Here is a 22,946-nt window from a genome sequence, read left to right as displayed (position 1 = left end):
CCTTCGCCGACCTCAGGAGCGAGAAGCAGAAGAAAGAAGAGGTGCTCAAGACCACCTGCTTCATTTGTGGTGAGAAACACACACACACACACACTCCACTTAAAGACACCCAGACAGACACTCACACTCCCTAAATACATACTCACAAACACGTCATACTGATAATCCAAAAAAAAAACCTGAGTACATCTGCTGTTGTCTTTCTTGCTTTGACCCTCCACAGGGCTGGAGAGAGACAAGTTTGACAACAAGACGGTGACGTTCGAGGAGCACATAAAGGAGGAGCACAACCTGTGGCACTACCTCTTCTTCATCGTGCTGGTGAAGGTCAAGGACTCTACCGAGTACACGGGGCCAGAGAGCTACGTGGCCCAGATGATCAAGGTCAGACCAAAGACAAAAGCACTCATAACAGGCCCAAGGCCACATCTGCACAGAAATGAAGGTGTACTGGCCATTGTGTGTCAGGGTGCATTCACTGGAATTAACCAGAAGATGAATTTGCCACAATAGGTGGGTTTACATAGACAGCTTTTTAGTCATTCTGATTAAACTATTCCGAATAAAACTTTTGTGTCATCTGATTACATGAGGTAGCCTGGAAAATCCAGACCCTGGTAATCTAGAAAGATTAAGGGTCTGGCCACGAATAATGTAATGGCCCAACTCGAGGGAGGGATGCATTTGAAAATCTCACTGCACAACAATTGGATAACACTAGACACGGACTTCGAAGCAATTGGATAACACTACGACCAATGTTTACTGACTGATTCCGGACTTCCAACGTTGCAGCGCTGTCGTCATCTGTTTAGCTCACCTCTGGGCCGATGTGATTGGTTCCCCGCGATGTAAGGGGCAAAAGTAACGTCGATCATTACTCATTGCCAGAGTCTCTTGCTGACACAATTCAAATTCAGTTGTGCTCTCGCGAGAACTCTGGATTTCCAGGGTATACATTTGGTACGTTCTATTCCGATCAGGTGCTCTCGAGCGCGTTAGAATCTTTGATCAGAATTACTGATTTGCCCGTATACATGGCTGTTCAGTTGAATAAGAACAGAATACACCACCTCCTTTTCTATCTGAGAAGTTTTATTCCATGCTCTCTGATTGGCCGTTAGAATCTTTGATCAGAATTACTGATTTGCTTTTGAGAAGCTACAGCGGACAATCTGATTGGCCGTATACACTTCAGCTGTTCAGTTGGGTTTTATTCGATCAGGGTGTTGATATGTGTCAAATTTGATTCGATTGAGCCATTATTCCAATTCTAGACAGTTGGAATAAAACAGAATGTCTTTCATTCCGATTAAAATTCTAATCGGATCGGCAGTTTTATTCCGATCAGGGTGTTGATATGTGTCACTTTGATTCCGATTGAGCCATTATTCCAATTCTAGACGGATTAAAAGTGTCCATGTAAACCCAGCTACTGCCACGCCCTCTGTGATTGTTAATGTTACTGTCAAATATATATTCAGAGACAGCTGATGGTGTGTTTGTGTTGAATGGTATTCCTAATCTTAATCGGATCTAAATGAATAGTAGTCTGTCTAAAGTATGTAAAAGTATAGTAGCTAAATAGTAGCATAAACCTCTCCATATCTTTCTCTCTGTCTCTCTCTCTCTCTCCCTCTCTCTCTGCCCCCATCTTAACCCTGCTACCCCCATCTCTCTCTCTCCCTCTCTGCCCCCATCTTAACCCTGCTACCCCATCTCTCTCTCTCTCCTCTCTCTGCTCCCTGCTACCCCTTCTCTCTCTCTCTCTCTGCCCCCATCTTTAACCCCTGCCACCCCGTCTCTCTCGTCTCCCTGCAGGAGCACAACCTGGACTGGTTCCCGCGGATGCGCGCCATGTCTCTGGTGAGCAGTGATGGCGAGGGCGAGCAGAACGAGCAGCGCTGCCTGTCGGAGAAGCTGGATTTCACCATGAAGCTCGTCACCAACCTCACCAACCAGCTCAACGACCTCAAGGAGCAGGTCCGAAACCAGGCTGCTAGCCAGCCTCGCATTGAGAATGACTGCTTGTTGTGTTGTGTGTGTGTGTGTGTGTGTGTGTTCTTTCAGGTTAATTTATTCATCCCTAATCAACGGCATTAGCTAGAATAACATGAAAAGGGGAAGAACACAGTCTACGGCCTAGCTGTTTGTACGTGTGTGTGTGTGTGTGTGTGTTTGTGTGTGTATGCGCTGACTCCTCTCCTGTTCTGCAGATGACAGAGCAGAGGAAGCATAAGCAGAGGATCGGTCTGCTGGGAAACCCTGTCCACCTCAACGTCGCCCAGCAACCTGCCTGAGCTCTGTATGTGTGTGTGAGTGTGTAAACACCTGAATGTGCAAGTTTGTGCGTACGGTATATATATTTGTGTTCGCCACACACACTGTTGTGACTGCACTGATACATCAGCCTGAAGAGTGTGACACAAGCCAAGTGCATCACCAGATGCCAAATGACACATATAGTATATTTAACATATTTGACAAAGAAAAAGGAGTATATAGAAGGAAATTTGAAGGAATATTTGTGTTTTATAATTATAGAAAATGGCTTATATATTGTTTGTAGTTGCATTTCAACTGAAGAGTCAGAAACAGTATTGAGCTCTCATTTGTTGTGCATGTGCAATAATTATTTTACCATCACTGACCATAGCATGTGACCCTCCAAAACCCCCACATCTCCTGTAAACCCTACTGAAGGAATCCGGCTGTGAAAAATACAAAAGCATGGTCTGGGGATGGGATTTTGTCACGGTGCATTGTCCTACCATGCCATCTGTGACACTAGTTTTAAAGAGATGATGAATGTTTTGAGGAAAGGCCTCATTTTAAGTTTCTCTCAAAGAGTTAATCACTCATGTTACATTCCACTGTAACGACCAACCAATAACACAGAAGTTTACTGAATGATAGTCAGTGCCTTTTAGCGAGGTACGAGCATGTGTTTATGTGTGTGTCTGTATGTGTGATTTTATTTGCAATAATGGGTACAGGGGAATATTTGCATGTTGCACATATACACCATTTTTATCTCTCATTCACTAGAGAAAATAACACTGTGCTTTAATTGTGTGGCCATGAGTGATTCTAAAAATTTCCCTGTGTATATTATGAGTGGTTGTGTAAAGTTGTTTATGCTTGCGACAAGTCTTACTGTGAGGTTCGGCACCATGACTGGTCGCTTCTGTGTGCTATACAGAAATAAACCAAAGAGCCTGTACTTTAATCATTGCTTATTCTTATGTGACATTTCCATTTAAAGTAACACAATGTTGGAATTCCCATTCATCAATTCTTAACATACTGGGTAATTAGTGCTAATGGAGTACTAAATTAGTCTAAACTAAACCTGACGGAAAGGATCATGCTCTTAAGCGCAAGGTTAAATAGCGCCATACCCGGGGCATTGCGGCTCAACTGGTTATAACGCCCATCCCATATTCCCCATGGGGACGGTGACCCGGGTCCGAGTCCACCCGCGTCACTTTCTGGTCCCACCCCATCTCTGTCCCGCTGGCTTCCTGTCACTCCCTCCGCTGTCGCAAATATTAAAAAAAGTGCCATACCAGGCATTGATCCGCAATATCAGACTTCATCTCGTTGTACTGTAAGTCAGTGTGGCATCCAAATGTTGTCTGCCCCCAAAAAGTTATTTTATGTTGCTTTAATAACACCTGAAAAATAATTGAATTTATAATGTTTCATTGACCCAAGAAACGACTCTGTTTGGTTTTATAGGAAATGGTTTATTGTCCTGCAGTGTGACACATGAATTTCAAAGACTGATCATGATCAACACGGCATTATAGTCCACTCATGGTACAGCATGCATTGATCAACACAATAACACCATAATGAATCGACGGACTTGACTTTTTTTGTGCGTGCCAGCTACAATGAGGATAATCAAGTTTAGCTTAGTCTGTGATTCAGATGTCTCCGGTCACGGAAACCATGAGAGATGAGCGAAAGCTTTATCAAGGAAGAAAGGCTGCACTTTTTTATTGCCATTTGAAGTAACAGCAGGAAAACAAACAAAAACACTATTCCTTAACCTACGTATAATGTACAATAAATGTACACTATTCCTACATATAATGTACAATAAATGAATGGTTATGCAATATATTGCAGCTCAAGGCAGACATAGTTTAGGGGCAAATGTTATATGTACTTACTGACCATACTGAGAGGTATGAAAATCAAGAAAGACCACTTTAACCATGTACCACTAAGTACAATAAGAAAAACTAAAATCAGGAATTGAATTATTCTTTAGTGTGCACTGATTGCAGTAAAATAGAAACGTAAAAACGTGCAAATTCAGTGAAACGTTTTCCAGCTTCGTCTACCAGCACAGCTAGGTGTTCTCTACCGTTAATTATCCGTAAACATGTTCTTTTCATTTCTGGCTCTTCTCTTTCAGTTTGCACCAAAACGATAAATGTGCGTTCACAGGTTGCATGCAAATAATGCTTTTCAAAAGATGGTACTTGAATGAAATCTCAACCACAAGCTAAGAACATTGGAGGCTCTAGAAAATAAACAAAGTGACCCAAGTCAAAGGTCAAACTTCAAGCCTGAAGAAGAATCTATTATGTTTCTACTTTACAAAAAGTCATGTAGAAAATAAAAGTTAATGTCATATGCTTCACATTCACAGTTTAGTCAAGCTTCTTTTGCAGAAGAATGTTTAATGTATGATGCGCTCTCCCTCTCACACACACACACACACACACACACAGATTGCAGGGTTGATTGCCACTGATTTAACTGGATTCCAGTCATCTATTCTGACACTGCAACGAGAAGAATGGAATGTTACAATCTACATAGAAATAAAAAAGATATACAAAGGAAAAAACCCTTAGAGTTGTAAATAACTGCTCTATGTTCCCAAATCATAGAGCGCTAATGGTGGCGTAACAAACAAAAACCAACAAACTGAAGCAGTTACTAATGAAGACAAATCATCAGCCCTTTATGGAGTGTTGCCATGGGGACAAATAGCTGCCCTGTCTGCACATGCTCAGTTTCACTGATGGGCGGGGACTGTGAGCAAGGCTTCCTCTGCCAGGCGGGAGATATTTACGTTCTGTTGGGAGTAAAGAGAAGACAGTCAACAATCGCAAAGATGTTGGAGGGATGGACAGGGGATATAAATGACCTGATCAACTCCTCTGAATGTTACACACAGGGCTTTAAAAAATAAAGAAAATGTCTGTGCCTGAAGTTATTAAGATGTCACAGGCCTGTAGGGATATTGCCAGTTTTCAATTGTAAAATGGCCCGGCCCAGCCCATGCCTTAACACTTAAAGGCAGGGATCACATTAGCCAGCGGCAAGCGGCAGGTTTCCTTGTTCTCTATGGTTCGGCAGCAGAACAGTGGCAACGCTGGCGTAATGCTAGCATTGAACAAGCTGAGCGTTGGACTTGGTTCAAGCTGCCAATTGGATAATACCCTTTGGTCTGCAGCATCCTGTGCCGCTGGCAAAAGCCCTGTCCACATCCTGTGTAAATGACCAGCCCTGCGAGGCTGCAGGTGAACTCACCTCTGGCCTATCCCTGTGGGTGTTCACTGCCTCCACGTTGAGAAAGATGGACTCCACTTTACAACCTGCAGAAAAGCACAGAGCGCTTTAAGAATAGTGTGGGGTTACATGTCCATCATGTCCAACATTTGTGAACACAAATCTGAAGTTGCAAGTCTGCTGTAACACAAACTCCAAACTCAGTTTAAAAGTAGTGTAAACAAAACACTCAGTGATTAGTCTTCCTCTGGTGAAACACCTCTATGATGCAACATATGAGTAACATAATATATAAAATGTATAACATACATAAGAAACATACCTGTGTTGCACTCCCTGATTTAAACAAATGTAGCCCTATTAGCACCACTAGAGGGCTCCTTTGCGCAAGGTATTAAGACTAAGGTTCATTTTCCGTTCAAGAGGGAGTGTTTCTTACACAATCAGTGACTTAGGTATGATTACAGGGCATGTGATGCCAAAAGACAAGCCTATATTTCACGGTGGTTCTCTACAGTTATAATGGCAATCAAGCCACAATATCTGGAAATATATGGGTGGTTAGAATCGAATGACCATACTTAAAATTTGCCCATCAAACTTTATTGTCCAGCTTTGTGGCAGACTGATGCGGTCCTAGATATGCATGCATGCGTACGTGTTTGTGTGTGTGTGTCTCACCATAAGCCACTGGAGTAAGCTTCAGCACTGTGTGGAGAGGGCACTTCAGATAAGGAAGCTCATCTAGAAGGGGATTAAAAACAGACATAAAAATCATTACTGGCTAATTAAACACTAATCTGTGAAGTGAAGCACATCTTGGGCCTATACTACGCAGCAGGGCTTTGGGTGAGTGATGGAACTTCAGGTTAAATCCTGGGTTTGAAGTGTCAAAATGGTGGTGTATTTTTAACCAGAGTGTATCTCCATTAATAGGGCAAGTTATATTTGAAATTGATCGAAATGCTACCCCTACTGACCCATCAATCCTTTTGGAAATTCTTTACCATTTTTCACCGGCTTCCTTCAAAGCTCTAGAAGCAACTGTGTTTTAGTCTGTAAAATAGATTTAAATTCCTGTTGAGGATTATGGTTTGTTCCTCGAGTGAAATGTGTGGAAACAGGCCTCTCTACGTCTTTGATTCGTCACCTGGTACCAACAAAATCCAACACCGCCCTTTTCATGTCAACGGGCTCACAGCTAGTTTAGGAAAACCGGAGTTGACATAACAAATTGATCACCACTACGTGGCATCGCCTACAGTTGACTGCAGTTATGGTTTCTCAAACTAACTAATGTTGAACTAGGTCTATAGTATAGGCCCATTGACCAACTCAGTCTTTATTTACTTATGTCCAATGCCCCTGCTTCAGTGTATGAAGACACACCTGCACTCTTGTCCAGAAAGTATGCCAGTAGGCAGCGCATGACAGCCTGGTGACAGATGACCAGAACATTCTCCTGACGCTCCAGTTCCATGATCACAGGCTCCAGGCGCTGGACTAGGTCCTCATAAGACTGCAGAATAAAACAGAAAATAAAACATTTACAGATAGATAGATAGACAGACAGACAGACAGACAGATAGATAGATAGATAGATAGATACTTTATTGATCCCCAAGGGGAAATTCAAGGTCTCAGTAGCATACAGACATCACACACAACATGCACTTACTGCAGAAAAAGTAATATACATATAAAAACTCCACTGTACAATAGAGACAGTAGAAGATAATGATACTAAAATAAAATACTAAATAAACTAAAATCAAATATCAACATAGTGTGCTTAAGGATGATCAAGCATGACAGGGCAGGGACTGAGCCTGTAATTCAGTGTGCAGCTGAGGATGACCGCTTCCTTGTTGTCCCCGTCAAGGGTGCCATGGTCGTGGACCCCTCAACAGACACAAGCAAGATGCAATATACAGTTGAAAGGGTGGGGATAGTAGTATGGACATATAAGAGAATAATGTATAATGTAGACAAGATAACATAACAAAACTATGTCAGTGCAAGAATAGGTTTAGGTAAAAGGGTTACAGCCATTGGTACAGTATTGAGTATAAGCATCAAGTACGGCCACAGTCCAGGAGGGAGGGAGGGGTTGTGCAAATGTGCTAATATAGCATGTAAACATTTACACACGCATCCCCATGGTCCTGAGTTAGCGTGGCTGAGCAGGTATGTAAATACAGACATGATGCGAATCTGATGCAAACGAGCGTGAGAAAAAATCTGGCCCTTTAATTAAGGCTTTTAAATGGCATGTTTACCTTGCCATGACTTAGGCGCCAGTGTGTTTTTGTTTTTATGGCTGAACATCGTCTGGCCTCGGAGTAATTATCTTTGCACATAAACACGACACACAGGAGGGGCCAAGATTCCCACAACAAAAGCATATTCCCGAAGTGATTCAGTCACCACGGCAACTTGTTTTGATACTGCTACCTTCTCTCTGCTCTTTGTGTGTAAATGAGAAGAGAGAATCGAGCTCTTACCTCTCCTTTAGGATATCGGTAACGATACTTGTCCTGGTCTCGCAGGGCAAACTCCAGAGGATAGTGGTCCTGAATCTCCTCATACATCATCTCCTCACAAACTCCCTGTTGCAGAAAGATAGATTCATCAAGAGAGATTCATTTAATTTTATTACCAACACAAACTCAGTGTTGATGGTCAGGACGTACAGCATCAATCTCGTTTAGGGCCTTCCACTGCTCGTAGGGGACGCTCAGGGATTCTGCCGTTTGGATAGTCCTCTTCATCTGACTGGTCCACACCTTCAGGTCTTTGATGTTCTGCTCCTGGATGAAGCTGCCCAGACACTGGGCAAACTAATGAGAGAAAAACTAAATGAACTACAATTACCATGTTGCAGTGGTGCAAGTGGTGAAACATGGGTTCACAAGTGACCTTGGACTTTGACCCCCAAAATGTATTCAGTTCATCTAAGTAAACACTCTACTAAATTTTAAGCAGGTGCCTCAAGGCACTGTTGAGAGATGTAGGGCCGTATTTTTGCGACGCAAAACCTGGCGCAAAGCATTTTATTATCCCCGACGCAAAACGTATTCCTATCATACACTCAAGTTTTTCGCCAGGCTCTTCTCTTTTATTACACAATGCACTCAGGGGTGTGGTCTGGTGCATTATCTAAAAATTGTTATCTTACACTAAAAATAAGCATTATGCCAATGACCAAGAAAAAACTGGTCTATAGCAAAAGGCCAGGGCTCTACACTAACATTTTTTTCCAGGAGCACTTGTGCGCCCAAGTTAAAAATTTAGGAGCACAGACAAAAATTTGGGCGCACAGTCAGTTCTGTACTTAACTTACACATAATCTAACATTACACTGCAGCTAACAGTTAAACATGCCAGTGCACCAATTGCGAATATTAAGAATGACTGACAACATTTAGGCTACAGGACACAGGATTTTAAAGATCAGTGCCTATTTTATTTTCAGTCTGTTCCATTTTCCTACATTTTGTTAATGTAAAATAATATAATACATTGCCAAATTTGCATTTAGCCTGTATATCAAGTATCCTGCCAAATGTAGGCTAATTTATTTATTTGGGAATCTAATCCAGATATGCCCATGGTGACCTATCTGACTGCATACTGCCTAATACTACTACTAAAACAGTCCATTTTCTCTTCCACAAAACCCAACATATAGGCTAATATATATATATATATATATATATATATAGCCTATATATTATATATATATATATATATATATATAATAAAATATATATAGTGTTATATCCTGGAGGCTACTTTGAATAAAATGTTATTATGGGAGCTACAGCTATATTTTGCATATATATTTACATATTGCAGCCAATACGTCAACTGGGCTAAAAGGTATGTTAGGTTACCTTTCCTTCTCTCACTGCATTCTCAGAATCTCATTCTGTTCCTCCTATATCCGATGACTTCGGTGGATAGAACAACTAATTTCTTAGTCTAACTTTCCGCTTTTTCTGCGCGCTCTTGGATTCGATAGAAACGACTACTAGCGATGGGAGGTGTAGTTTTTCTGCTGCATTCGCGACGTGATTCTATGGTTTGCGCCAGTAATGTTTCTCGATGTTGCGGTGTATTTTGTAGACAAACATTGACATGGTTAGAAGTCATTCGCACCAGTGCCCCTAAATATTTTTTTGCACTCGCACGCCATCATTTTTACTCGCATGTGCAAGTGAAATGGGTGCACTGTAGAGCCCTGTGAAAGGCGCATTTGAAGCACAGTTCAAGACGCACTGTCACGAGATGTAAGCAGCAGCTCCTCTGCAGGATACATGTCCTTAGGTTTTTTATTCAGTCATTCTAACATTATTGGGGAAAGTGTTGCTTTTTTCAGGCTATGTTTTCAATGGTAACCCATTGTCAGTCAATAGTGAAAGCAATTAACTGTGTATAACTGTTTTGTCGTTGACATTGATACCACGGTGAAGTTAGTTTCACTTTGCCTACGAAAATTTTATTGCGGTTTACCGTTACATCCCTAATACCAAATTTGATCCATGTAAATGGAGGTGTTCTTGAGTTATCGCATTCACAAGAACAGGGTGGCCAGACATACAGACAACACAAAAACATGATGCCTATGGCCACGGTTATCATTGGCAATACAATTTCTATAAGCACTGCAAACTTTCAGTGATTGCTGTATTGAGTGTAATGGATATCTGGTCCTTCACAAAACAGGTTGCATCTTTGGCAAAAACGGAAAAATTGAGGTGGTCAAGGGAGCAGGTCACATACACTGCTAATTAAAAACAAAGCTACTACACTGGTGGTGGGTGGTGGCTAACATGGCACCTCGTACCTCTTTCCCTCGTGTGGACAGCCCTGAGTCTCCCCCGATGCGGCCCTTGATGTTGAGGTCACTCTCCCCGTGCCGGCACAGGTAGATGGAGCGCGGCGTGATGTGGATGTTCATCAGGTAGTACACAATGCGACTCTGGATGTGGTCCTGGACTCTGTTCACCATGTACCGCTGACCCACATCCATAATCTTAATGTACGACAACGCCCTGGCAACAGAACGCTTTAGAACTTAGAACTATATGTGATACTGGGTTTTAAAAATACCTAAAAAATACCTAAAAATACAGTATGAAAAAGATGAAAAGGTAAGACATCAATCTCTGATCGTTCAGTTCATAGGGTTAAATTTCAGAACATTCATGCAGTACAAATTTCATCACTTCCAAAATGTGCAGAATGGTCTCAGGAGGCTCTTTTCTTACCTGTCCAACACCTCATTAAGGGGCTGGTAGGAATTTTCGTAGCACTTGATCCTCTTCATGAAGTCCTCAATGGCTTCTTCTGTGCTGCAGTCAATGTAGTCAGGACTACCCAGTTTAACTTGCTGCACACAGGAAGAGGAAGTCACAAAACAGGAAGTACCTCCTGCGCACCGACTGGCATTCATGAAGGGAGTACAACAACTGGGCTACGCATGCACATACATATATACATACACAAACACACATACAGACTCACACGCATGCACACATATATACATACACAAAAACACATACACACTCACACGCATGTACATGCACACACATAAACACAACATCTCTATGAACGCAGAGGCTATATTTTATTGATGAGAAATTATTAAAAGTCCCCCTGACTTAATTATTTAATAAATTACTCACCACAATGTTCTCTGCAATAACATTAGGGTCCTCACATACCGATTCAACAAAAAACACCTGGAGGAAAAAAAGATGAAAATGTTATACCAACAGCCATACTAGCCTGGGTGTTCCCATGCTGCCTTGCGCGCGATTTGATTCACGCTGCTAAGGCAGCCTGGAGACCATGGAGCAAATTTTCGCCTGAGATAGGGAACCAATCACAGAACAGGTGGGAAAGCAAGACGATGATGAGCTATGCACAGACGCATTTGATAAGACATCCGTGGCACCCAATAAACGGATCTGGGCATTTTTTTCAAATACGAGAAAATGAACGTTTGGTTCCCAGACCACGTCTCATTGAGAAGTGGTGGCGCTAGCCAGGCTACAGCCATACACAAATACATACAAAATTGTAAAGTGACAAGAGTTTTAAAAGTGGTAAATGTAGCACAATACCTTATAGTCATTCTGCTCTGCAAATTTCATGATGGTGTGTCTCCTGTCCCGCGTGGTATTGGTGGCATCAAACACCTGGTGGAGAAAAGCATTTCATAGTTCATCAATAATGAATAGTAAAACCTCTCCGCTGCACTGCCTGCCCAGCTACCATAACAACTTACCGCCACTTGACCTCCCTCCACCCCCAGATACTCTCGGACATCATTCAGCGCGGTCAGTGCACACTGCCTGTGAATAGTCAAGCAAACCAGTTTTCATTAAACAAAACAGCCAATAGGAAAAAAGAAAAACACACACACATGCAAGAACCATCTCGCGTCAACAGAAAGACACACAAAGGCCCACCTGCGGATCTTTAGTCCCTCCTCATTGTCTGGACGGAAGAACTCAAAGTTCTTGTAAATCTTCACACATTCTCTGCGGTACTGCCCCACATTAAATTCTGAAACACACACACACACAGACACACACACACCTTGAGAACAGTAGCAATATACACTGAGGATCCTTAAGCGGAGTTTCCATTGTAGAATGAAGAGGTGTGTATTTGTATACTCTTTATTTGTTGATGTTTATGGATTGGTGTTTACACTGAAAAAGTTTACAATTTACAATGAAAAGAGGGTACATACAGTAGGACTGTGTATGAGTGGTTGCTTGAGTGTGTGTGTGTGTGTGTGTGTGTGTGTGTGTGTGTGTGTGTGTGTGTGTGTAGCTTGGTGATACCTTTGGTGGGAACACCGATCCAGTTGAGATAGCGGGTGAGCTTCTTTGAGATGTAGGTTTTACCTCGGGCTGGCAAGCCCACCATCACAATAAGGGTGGGACAGTTGGTCATACATACTGGGAAACCAGACAGACAAAGACACAGAGAGGGAATGTTTAACTTAGCGACCAGCAACTCCACCCTCTGTTTGTAAGCAATCAGCAGGCAGTTCACATGACCACAGTCACTAAGTCACCATGGTGATCACATGACGGCAGAGAGGAAGAGAAACGGACATCAGAGCGAAACAAGAATGAAGTCCATGAGAGATAAGATGGAGGGACCGAGATGTTAGTGATGCACTGAAGACGAGAAAAGAGAAGGAGAGTGTGAAACGGGACATGAAAGACAACTGTTGCGAAAGAGTGGAGCTGCCAGACATGAATGCGATCTTTGTGCCTTCCCAAAAAGGAAAGAATGCAGCCGGACACAGGGAAGGCCAATGGCTAGTGACTACTGAGGAACAGCCCCAGCCAACGTAAAAAAAAAAAGACAACTCATGCAAAATTATTGAATAACAAAGCTACAACCAAATCCATTCCACATTCCCTGTTGTAGCAGAGTAACTTCACGCATTATAAACATTTCAGTCAAACCACGGTTAAAAATGACTGCCATATTCATCCTCATGGTAAGCCAGACAATATGCATCAGCCAAATGTAATGTAAATGTAATGTAATAACAATATGCAGCTGTCACAAGTGTGACCAGGAAAGAATGATGTATTCTTTCCATACGAGTATAATAGGGCTGAAACGATTCATCGAGTTACTCGAATAACTCGATTACAAAAATTACTCGAGGCAAAAACCCTGTTTCGAAGCCTCGTTAAATTTCTATGACGCGCACTATATGCGCAGGGATTTGATTGTTCCACACGGACCATTGTTCGGGAAGCACACCACTAGCGTGTGAATTGTGATACATTCTGAATCATAGATTATGTTCTGAATTAGCTGGCGCCATGCCGGAGTCAAGATGTCCATAAATGGCAGAGAATGTCTAAAGTTTTCAAGTAAACTTGTACTTGAGTAAAGTAAAGTTGGGATCATTACATACTCAAAAAAGGAAAAGAACAAGCATCTGAACCAAAAACATGCACTCCATGCTGTTTCACCAAGCGTCAATAAAGTAGGCTAGGCCTATCTATCAATCTATCTAGCCTATCTATCATCTATCTACGTAGCCTATAGCCTACATTGATGTTGGCTGATTTTAATCACATATTTGTAGCGATGTCGTGATATAATGTTTAGCTTTTTATGTTTTTAAGTAGTAAACGTATTCAAGTTCAATTGCAAGACAGTATGCCTAAAAAAGAACCCATTTTTATACACACATGCATGCACCTCATCTTCCCTCACGCACCGCACGTGTGCACACACACACACAGGTTGCTGGGTTACCATAGCAAATAGGCTCACCCCAGAAATTATTTTTTAGTAGCCTAATGGTAAAATTATTTGTTAGTAGCCTAATGGTAGGCTATTTTTTAGTAGCCTAATGGTAACATTATTTGTTAGTAGCCTAATGGTAAATGCTGCAGGTGTAGAAATCTACATAAAACAGATATTTACTTTGATGTCAAGTCTAGATTACAGCATGAAACTTGTTGTGCATATTAATACATTAAATTGCTTTCCCTCTTCTCCCTCCCAGCACTTCACAACATAGCTGGGTGAACAAAGCTGTCCATAGAGAGCATTTTGAACATTATTTAATTGTTGGCACTGGCACTTATAAACACTAAATGGGTAAATTGCAATAAATGGGCTTAGTTTTGGAGCCAAATGTTGGAGTTAGAATAAATACCTCTGTGCCAATTGCTTAATCCTTTTACAGCCATGTCATTTTCGTTATGCATTATTTGTTTTGGTTGTTTAAAAATGCAAAAAAAATATCCGATTAATCGATCGATAAAGTGCTAGATTAATCGATTACAAAAAGAATCGATAGCTGCAGCCCTAGAGTATACACCAATCCACCTACAGCCTTTTCAGTCCATTGTTGGACCAAAGGAAACTGTTACAATGAGAAACTATTTGTGCACATTCTAGATGACAGGAAAACGTACAGTATGTGTGTGACCTTAGAGTTCTATCTATTACCATCAGAAAGATGATAAAACAGAAACTCCCAACAGCCAGGTCCCACACGGACAAGTTCATGAACCTTTTTACTGGGACAGTGCAGTGCAGCTTCTTCAGCACTGCTGAACGCTCACTGACCTCCCTGCGGGGACACCAATTTAATTACGCTCAGACGCCCCTCAGGGATCCGTGCAGTGTTTAAAATGTGAACCAGACCACAAACTACCTGGTGAATACACATGCGTGCATCAGACCCCAGCAAATTCTTATACATTCCTCATTAAGAAGAGCAGGGGTAATCCCATAACGACTATGGTTAGGTCTATTAAGGCGTGGTTTTAAGGGCCTATGGGAAGAGTGTATGGACAGATATTTGAAGAAACGTACGGCACAGTACCAAAAGACACCACTAGGCGCCTACTGTACAACCAGCTGGCCCCAGTCGCCCACTTGCCCCTCAGCCAGCCAGTGCTGACCTGCTTAGGCTGTTGAGTAATCGCCCAATCCCCATTCAGCATGAGGAGGGGGGAAACAAAACAGTCGGACTCCACCCCATAACCTCCTCCCCTGCTCTCCTCCGAACCCTCCCTCCTCGTGCCCACGAAGACCTCTCAGGGGAGAGTTGGGAGGGTAAAAATACTGCTTTTCTTATTTTTAAAAGTTAGCGTAACATTCCATTTTAAGAAGACTGCAAAGTATGTACTATGCAACAAGGGAACTGGCAAGCAAAGCATGTAACAAGGGAACTGTAAGGCACCTAGTACCAAGGGAACTGAAAAGGGTGAAGAATGCAGTTTCAGCTTTGCAGACCCCAAACCAGTTACTCATTTGCAATACAGAAGACTGACAGAAAGAAAAGGTGCACCAAAGGGGTAACAGCCAGAGACAACACACTCATTGTAGTCTAGACACCCTCTCCTCTTCTGTCACAGAAAGAATTAAAGTAAACACACGCACGCACCTTTCCGAACACCATGGTATGGCACGGTGATACCAGGCATAACTTATCAAACGTGATCCAATTTGAAAAAGTCAATCCGTAACAGTATCAATACCAAGGCAATTTTAACATTAGTATCACCCTAGATATACGTGTATTATTACCGAATAAAGGCGAGATGGTCATATCTAATCCATTAGCTCCACTTCAAAACCCATAGGTCCTAACTCGGGCTATGAAGGCGATGGTGCTGCACAGTGAGCCTGTGCTGCTGATACATTGGCACAGCTTACTCGTTTTTGGCATTCCTCATACTTTTTACAGTGATGCGGAAATGGCAGATGGCATACAACGATGCGGATTTACCATGAGAAATATTCTAATGAGACTAGGCGTTGACATTATAGTCATCATCTTGAACTGTAACATTATAGATATACACGACCAATTTGACCATGAGGTCTTCTACCGGAAAACGTCCAATCTCTATGAAACCTCGGTTATCGTGTGGTCACTTCGTGAAACAGACATGTGGTTGAAATAAATGTATTCATTTAAGTCGACTCATACATCTAGTGTAGGTATCCCATATGTGAGCCGTGTCTCACGAAGTGACTGAAGGCGAACTGCGATTTATACCAGCAAGGTGCCGTTTTCGGCGTCAAATTAATGACTACACGCCTCTGTTTGCGCATCACCACCGCTTTGCATTCCATGACATTGGCATGTTGACATCACTACATTAAAAAAACATTAAAAAAAAAAAAAACACGAACGACTTCCAAAACAGCATATACATATCATTAACACCCAGCAAGTTCCTTATCTATCCTGGACTACGAATGTACTACGGGTGGCCTGAGACGGAGAATGATGCAATGTTAACCTACAGTGCACTGTCCTACCAAGCTTTTTCAGATAACCATTCAGGCGACCAGCTTCATCAATTCCTATCACCTAGTAAGCATCGTTAGTGGCACGAAGACGTTAAGGACATATTTTCAAATTGCATAAATATAACTGCTAAAACCATCCGTTCAATCCTCGTTGCTTTGCACGCCTCGTGTGTCATCGGCATTTGCCGGCCGGTAAAGGACCTTGTTAACTGAACGTGTAAGCTTACCCTTTCTCTGTGCTATGTGCTTTTCGGGTAAGCCGTTTTTATATGGCATCCATATTTTCCGCAAGGGGTTTTGAGTGAGTTCTCGAGGTGATGTTTCCATCGGTTCGTCTTCATACGATGTCATCATCCCGCCAGCAGAACCATGTCTTGAACAGGGTGCGTCTTTCCACCTTCACGAGCTGCGCGGTACTGAAGCTACTGGTTACGGGGAGCATATGTCATATCGGCTGAGGAGCAGCAACAAACATCACTACCGTACTTGCGGCAAGTTACGCGCATCTAATATTGTTGTGTACAACAGGCTACATCATACACGTTGCTCGAAAAAAATAAGGGAACACTTCAATCACACCCTGACATTGTTTGATTTTGATCACAAGGCTTAACACTGTTTTGAGGCGATTGTTTGTGCAAAAACTGTGGACTGAGGTTTTGTGAATGTAGTTTGAGACTGGAGAAAGGGATAGAAGGTTTCAATAAGTGTTTTAGCAATTCTGAAAAACGAATTGTTCCCTTATTTTTTTAATTAGTTCATAATAACCTTTATGATTAAAGGCAAAACTTACATCTCATCATTTAAATAACTACAATTACAAACCACAGCTGTTTCATAACAAAAGTATTACTACAAGTTACAAGTTGGACCTCCAGAGGCTTGATGATATTTCACAGGTGTGCTCATATCCTCGATTAGGCCTTCGCCTGTCTCATAGAAGATAACTTCGAATGAGCCAGTAAAAAGCAACCTGTACTTTTTTCTTATTGCACTGTAAACGTTCTGAAAAATACCGTAATAACTCAGGACACGCACAACCTCAGTTGCAACATAAAGCTGAGGCCCAGGAGGTAAGAAAAGAAGGGAACGTCCCAAACTCAAAAACATAGGTCTTCCGCTGTTCACATGCAACACACATGGCCTGCGAATGTTGATGCGTTCCTAGCCAATCGGGAGCGTTTAAAACGGAGCGGGTCAACCAATGGCATATTGAGCACTCTCCAGGAGAGGCGTGTTCAGCGCGGGGAACAGGAATGGTAAACAACAGTGCTCGTGGTGAACGTCCTGTGCTTAACCAGAAGTGAAGAATGTGAGAAGCCCCTGCCTGCAGCGTGCAGATTGGGGCGGGGTAGGCAACTTGAAAAAATAACTTAACCTTGTTTCTCTGCTGTATTGCTTTCTGCATACACCGCCATGAATAGGCTACAGCAGAAAAACACAGTGATCCTAACTTTGTTAATACACACAACTCTACTATTTTGAACAGGTCAGAGATGTAAATGAAATGTGATAGATATGACTGAAATAAAAATGTACCCACAAAATATTAAGCTTAGCCTATTTTATTGTTAGTTTTTGCTACTGCATTAAAGTAACCAAAGTTTCCAAAACAGCACTGACTAAAATAACAGGCTAATACCAACAGACCAAGCTGGTTGATGGTGAATGAACATCAACACAGATCATCATCATGTCAAGATGATGTTGTTTCTGCCCAAGGCCAAGGGTGTAAAAAGCCAGCTGGAGCAGAGACTCCTGGCAGGGTCACCCAAGCTGAACAGGTCGAAGAGTAGAGGCCTGACAAAAAGCGATCCACTGGTCCTCCAGGTTGGGGGTTGGGCACAAAGCTAACAACCCAGTAGTACCATAAAAAAGGTTTGTTAGGGAAACAGCAACAGTGGACATTCACACCATCCTTTGTTGCTGCCCTACATGCCAACAGGCATAAAGGGCAGTAAGTAAGTAAGATTATTTGTAAGATTGTTTAAACCTTTGCGGCTAGATTTGACATGGCAACTGTTATTATAGGACAACAGCAGTGCCATCCTGCCACTTCCCACTGGCTGGGAGGCCTAGTGATGACTGAGACAGACAGGACAAGTAAAAATGTAACATTTCGTTTGATTGGCCCACCGGCCCATAGATGCTGTGGCCTACTGGGATCTGTCACTGTGTGCCAGTACACATCACAGTACACACTATTTCTGCCCATAGCAAAACAACATGGCCTATGTTGTGTACTGTGCTTGTCAGCATGGTTTTGATCATTGTGATCCCACATAATCATCTATCTGCAGTTCTGAGATAAGAACAAATCAAGAGTGATCTGTAAATAACTTCTGACCAGCAGCAGTGCTAATACTTATACCAACATTTTATGCGAGTGTTTGTGTGTTTACTTGTGTATCTCCACTCTGCAGTGCATTTTGTGCAATTCAAAACAAAGGGAAATGGGGTGTGGGGGGGCATACTCCGTGTCTCTCTCAGTCAAGGGATCCTTGGGCTGAAAAAGGTTGAAGACCCCTGCACTAGTGTCTGTGTCACAGTTTGGTATGGCAACTGCTCTGCCCACAACCGAAAAGCACAGCAGAGGGTGGTGAAAACTAACCAACACAACACCGCCGGTTCCTCGCTCCCCTCCATCGAGGCCATCCAGGACAAGCGATGCTTGCGTAAGGCGCACAGCATCATCAAAGACCCACAGGTTCAAAGGAAGCTTCTTTCCTGCGGCTGTCACCTTACTGAACTCTAACTCTGCATCCCGGTGACAACCAATACCCCAATCCCCACACACACACACACACACACACTAGGGAGACAGCAACAGTGGAAATTAACACTATCATTTGTTGCTGCCCTACATGCCAACAGGCATAAAGTTAGTAAGATTGTTGTTAGAGATAAAAGGGAATGTGACAGGGTTTGTTTGTCACTGGCATGGGTGTGCATCCTCTGCATCGTGTCTTCTGCGCCCTGGCAAGTTTCCAAGCAAGAAACAGCATCTTTCCCCAGGCCAAATGGGCCATGGACACTTAACTGACACACAGTACAACACCTGTTTGCCCTATTATACTTCTCAAGTTACAGGTTCAGCGGGGTTAATCCCGGCGCAGTGAGCTGCCTGCAACCACAGCGTGCTCGGGGAGCAGTGAGGGGTTAGGTGCCTTGCTTAAGGGCACTTCAGCCATGGCCCACTGGTCGGGGCTCGAACCGGCAACCCTCCAGTTACAAGTCCAGAGTGCTAACCAGTGGGCCACGGCTGCCCAAAAATTAGTGTGTGCTTCACCTCACTGTGTGTTCACTGTGTGCCGAGTGTGTTTCACTAATTCACGGATTGGGATAAATGCAGAGACCAAATTTCCCTCACAGGATCAAAATAGTATATATACTTATATTACTCTAAATCATCTTCTGTAAACCTACTGCATACTACTGTCCACACTGCACTATATTTCTTGTCCTGCATATGCATCACCTGTCTATACTTTGTATATCACATTGCACTTTTCTGCTTTTTTGCACTTCTGGTTAGATGCAAACTGCATTTCGTTGGCTTGGTACTTGTACTCTGCAAAATGACAATAAAGTTGAATCTAATCTAACTAATCTATTTGTCTATGGCATACTAGGCTTGCTAAATGGCTTTGGCCAAAAACACCAAGGGCTCTAAAATGAATGATGGGCTAAATGCAAAGTCTTATAGGGAAGCTACACCGGGTCCACAACTGAAGTGCTTTGCACTTAGCTCGCTGTTTAAATTAGGGCCCTAAGACAGATGCCCATGTGCTGATGAGGTTCAAAAAGTAACCAAACATCACCACCATGTGGCCACTCATAGGAACAGCAAGCTATTTTTTTTAAAGATGCCATTCTGACAATTCTGACTGATTCTGGACTTTGACGCAATTGGATAACACCATCACTCATCTCTTTAGCTCGCCTCTGGCCTGCCTATATCAGATACACCGATGTGATTGGTGCCCCACAATACAAGGAACATAAGTAATGAGCATCACTACTCATTACCAGCTCAGGGGTGGTTACATCTCATTCCCTTCAGCTCCAATGTAAAAGCAAATCCTCTATCAATATCCTATTGTTGTGTTCTGAACAAATTCAAATTGTGTCTCCCCTTATCTCCATAGAACTAGCCTAACTAATGCAATATCCAGAAACTTCAAGTTAAACCCTCTCTTACTGGATTCTGGTCTCTCTCAACTAATTTCTCTGTTCACACTTGGAAACGTGAGTACTGCCTATATAACTGACAGCTCAATCATCTTGCCTCAATGTGATGGGTGTTTGTGAATATATGAGTTGTAAATTCTAAATAGTTGGAGGATTGTGGACTCTGCTACTAATATCAACATAGGCTACATCAACACCCACCACATATTCCTTATATGGTTACAGACATACTGTAGTAGGCCTACCCCTCCCAACACACAGACACACACACACAAGCATACAATAGTGCAAATATTTGCATCATTTAGGATGTGACAGGCAGACAGAGAGAGTGACAGACAGACACCCCGTACATACAATTGCACACACACACCACCCATTAAACGGTTATGTCAGGCATCTGACTGTGAATGTCTGTCATGAGTTAACCATGGTAACTACCAGACACACATACACACAGTAAGACAAATCTGTCCTAGAAGCCACAAATGGGATTGAGTGCATCAGACTGAACTTTCACACAGATAACTAACTACACATGGGGATTACACTCCTCCAACATGACTACACATATTGCCATTAAAAATCACTGTCAGGGACCTGGCAGCTTGATTTTTATTTATTTTATTTTTTTAACACCTCAGGTCCCCCATCGTCAGACTGTGTAGGCTGAGTTAAATAAGCCTACCGGCTTTCAATTCAATGTTGCACCTCACATCCATGCGGATTATGGATTTACATTAACAGTTGTGATATGCTTACATTAACTGTTAATCCGCCCTACACACTAACTCTAATTTGTTCACTTACTCATTGACACTTAAGTTCTATATTACATGTACATTAATGTATTGTAACATGACAAGTCTGGAGAGTGGAATGAGGAAAGCGACCTGTACATTCTGATTATCATCACACACAGTTTTTTCTTGCCTGTACTATGAGCTGGCAGACGCACAGCTCTTATTCTCTTTCCTAAAAACAACAGGCCTAGCGAGAGAGCTCTGCCTCGCAACACCTTGTGTAAACTAGCAATTCCATCACTGTATTTAGACAACGGGGGACCAGAGATAGGCGGTCTGTCGGGGATGTTCGCATCGATTCCAACTCTAGTTGGGGACATCCTTCAGTCCCCACTGTTTATGAAATGCAAGCCATTCGCAGTTAGGCTGTCGTTAGCAGCCTACACTGACTGGCAGCCCATCAACAGGCTGGTTTAACTAGCACTCAGCAGCCACATGAGCAAGCACGCGAGCAGCTAGCCTACACGATGCATCTCACTGATATTAGGAGAATAGACCCTGCATGACGTTGAACATAACATAACATACGTGACTAATAATGACTGAGGATAGGATATTAGTTAGCAGGCTGGTTTCCATTCACCTTATGCTATGAAGGGAAATTAATATTTAGTGGCATTATGCTCCTGATCACTTTTTTTTCTACTCAGACGTTATTTGCATGATAGGCTGTGTCTGGCAGATACAGCCCATGTCAGTTGACCATGGATATCACGTTTGTCACATAATGGCTAGCCTTTCAGCTAACTGGGTTTAATATGTTCAATAGTTAATCACAACGGAAACTACTATCCGGCGATAACAGTTATGTGCGCCCAAAGTTTTGATTTGCAATGCTAAAACATTAACTTATCCTTATGCATATGGTTAACATGAAAGCTGTAGTGCAACTTAATGTGTGTTAATCTGTTTACTTCCTCAGCTAACTGTTTTGTCGCATGCTCTATTGAAAACCGTTTGCATAAACTGCCAGACACATTCGTACAATTATATGAATGACACCAAGGCGACACTTTATAGGGTTTTTCCCACCTCTCTGAGACTCGTTGCGTGTGTTCAGGGAGCAATCAGAGCCCCTCATCCTGTCGTTTAGCACGGGGGGTCTTCACGATCCGCGCTCCCAGTTCCCACCGCTATGTGCGCCTGCCGCTTGCACGCAGATAACGCCAAGTACGAGGAGAGGATGAAGCGTGTGATGTGCCTGTCTGGAAGGCGGAGATCTAACTAATGAGGCTGCGAGTGGGATTTGGCAGATGTGTTGTACCAGAGTAATCCTACTCATCTGCACTCTTAGGAAAAAAGTTCTTCACCTTCACCTTAATGAAAACAATGCCATTTGTTTGTCAGGAAGCACTGAAGGGAGGTGCTTCAAATATAAAGCAAATAATGCATAATGATTTGCAATGCTTCAAATATAATGCAAAAGTGTCTGGTAAGAACCATAAACATAAAAATAAACATCAAACTACAGCAAATCAAGCAATGGCATCCGGCATTGCTTACAGCCCTTTTAATTAATCTAGAAGAATAGGCCTGCATCTTCTCGGACCTTTCTATATGGAAGTGTGACTTTTTTGACCAAAAAAAAGG

General features: G+C 42.5%; 2 protein-coding genes across 4 annotated transcripts in view; one reads left to right on the top strand and one right to left on the bottom strand.

Annotated features, from left to right (window-relative positions):
* The window catches only part of LOC125302166 (inositol 1,4,5-trisphosphate receptor type 1-like), a 55,304-nt gene extending 52,075 nt beyond the window's left edge, over positions 1–3,229 (top strand). Inside the window, 4 exon segments of the mRNA XM_048255212.1 lie at positions 1–69; positions 224–384; positions 1,822–1,983; positions 2,217–3,229. The exon segment at positions 1–69 is cut by the window's left edge and continues 97 nt beyond it. Of these exon segments, the coding sequence (XP_048111169.1) occupies positions 1–69; positions 224–384; positions 1,822–1,983; positions 2,217–2,300 (476 nt within the window). The 3' untranslated portion in view covers positions 2,301–3,229.
* Positions 3,230–3,728: 499 nt separating this feature from the next.
* Positions 3,729–22,519, bottom strand: pfkfb4b (6-phosphofructo-2-kinase/fructose-2,6-biphosphatase 4b). 3 transcript variants are annotated; one of them, XM_048255209.1, is made up of 14 exons: positions 22,389–22,519; positions 12,396–12,512; positions 12,015–12,111; positions 11,831–11,897; positions 11,667–11,741; positions 11,226–11,282; positions 10,809–10,930; positions 10,385–10,592; positions 8,229–8,375; positions 8,040–8,144; positions 6,925–7,054; positions 6,217–6,279; positions 5,557–5,621; positions 3,729–5,098 (listed from the first exon to the last, which is right to left on the bottom strand). In XM_048255209.1, exons 1-14 carry the CDS (start codon positions 22,435–22,437, stop codon positions 5,039–5,041), a joined length of 1,362 nt encoding a protein of 453 aa, XP_048111166.1. In that variant the 5' UTR covers positions 22,438–22,519; the 3' UTR covers positions 3,729–5,038. The 3 variants fall into 3 exon arrangements, with proteins under 3 accessions (XP_048111166.1, XP_048111165.1, XP_048111167.1); XM_048255208.1 differs by lacking the exon at positions 22,389–22,519 and adding an exon at positions 16,590–16,793; XM_048255210.1 differs by lacking the exon at positions 22,389–22,519 and adding an exon at positions 15,488–16,183.
* Between the last annotated feature and the right edge of the window lie 427 nt (positions 22,520–22,946).

Source organism: Alosa alosa, chromosome 10 (assembly GCF_017589495.1).
Source record: "Alosa alosa isolate M-15738 ecotype Scorff River chromosome 10, AALO_Geno_1.1, whole genome shotgun sequence".
NCBI classification, from domain to species: domain Eukaryota; kingdom Metazoa; phylum Chordata; class Actinopteri; order Clupeiformes; family Clupeidae; genus Alosa; species Alosa alosa.
Note: the sequence above shows the minus strand (reverse complement) of the source record. Positions and strands in the feature narration are given on the sequence as shown.

Bases quoted from the DNA above. Each gene is read 5' to 3' on its own strand.
- pfkfb4b (XM_048255208.1), bottom strand. From the start codon at position 16,716: ATGATGACATCGTATGAAGACGAACCGATGGAAACATCACCTCGAGAA. The intron at 12,112-12,395 runs GTATCACCAAGC...TGTGTGTTTCAG, and splicing joins GATCGGTGTTCCCACCAAAG to AATTTAATGTGGGGCAGTAC. The intron at 10,593-10,808 runs GTAAGAAAAGAG...TTCTGTTGCCAG, and splicing joins CTTAATGAGGTGTTGGACAG to GGCGTTGTCGTACATTAAGA.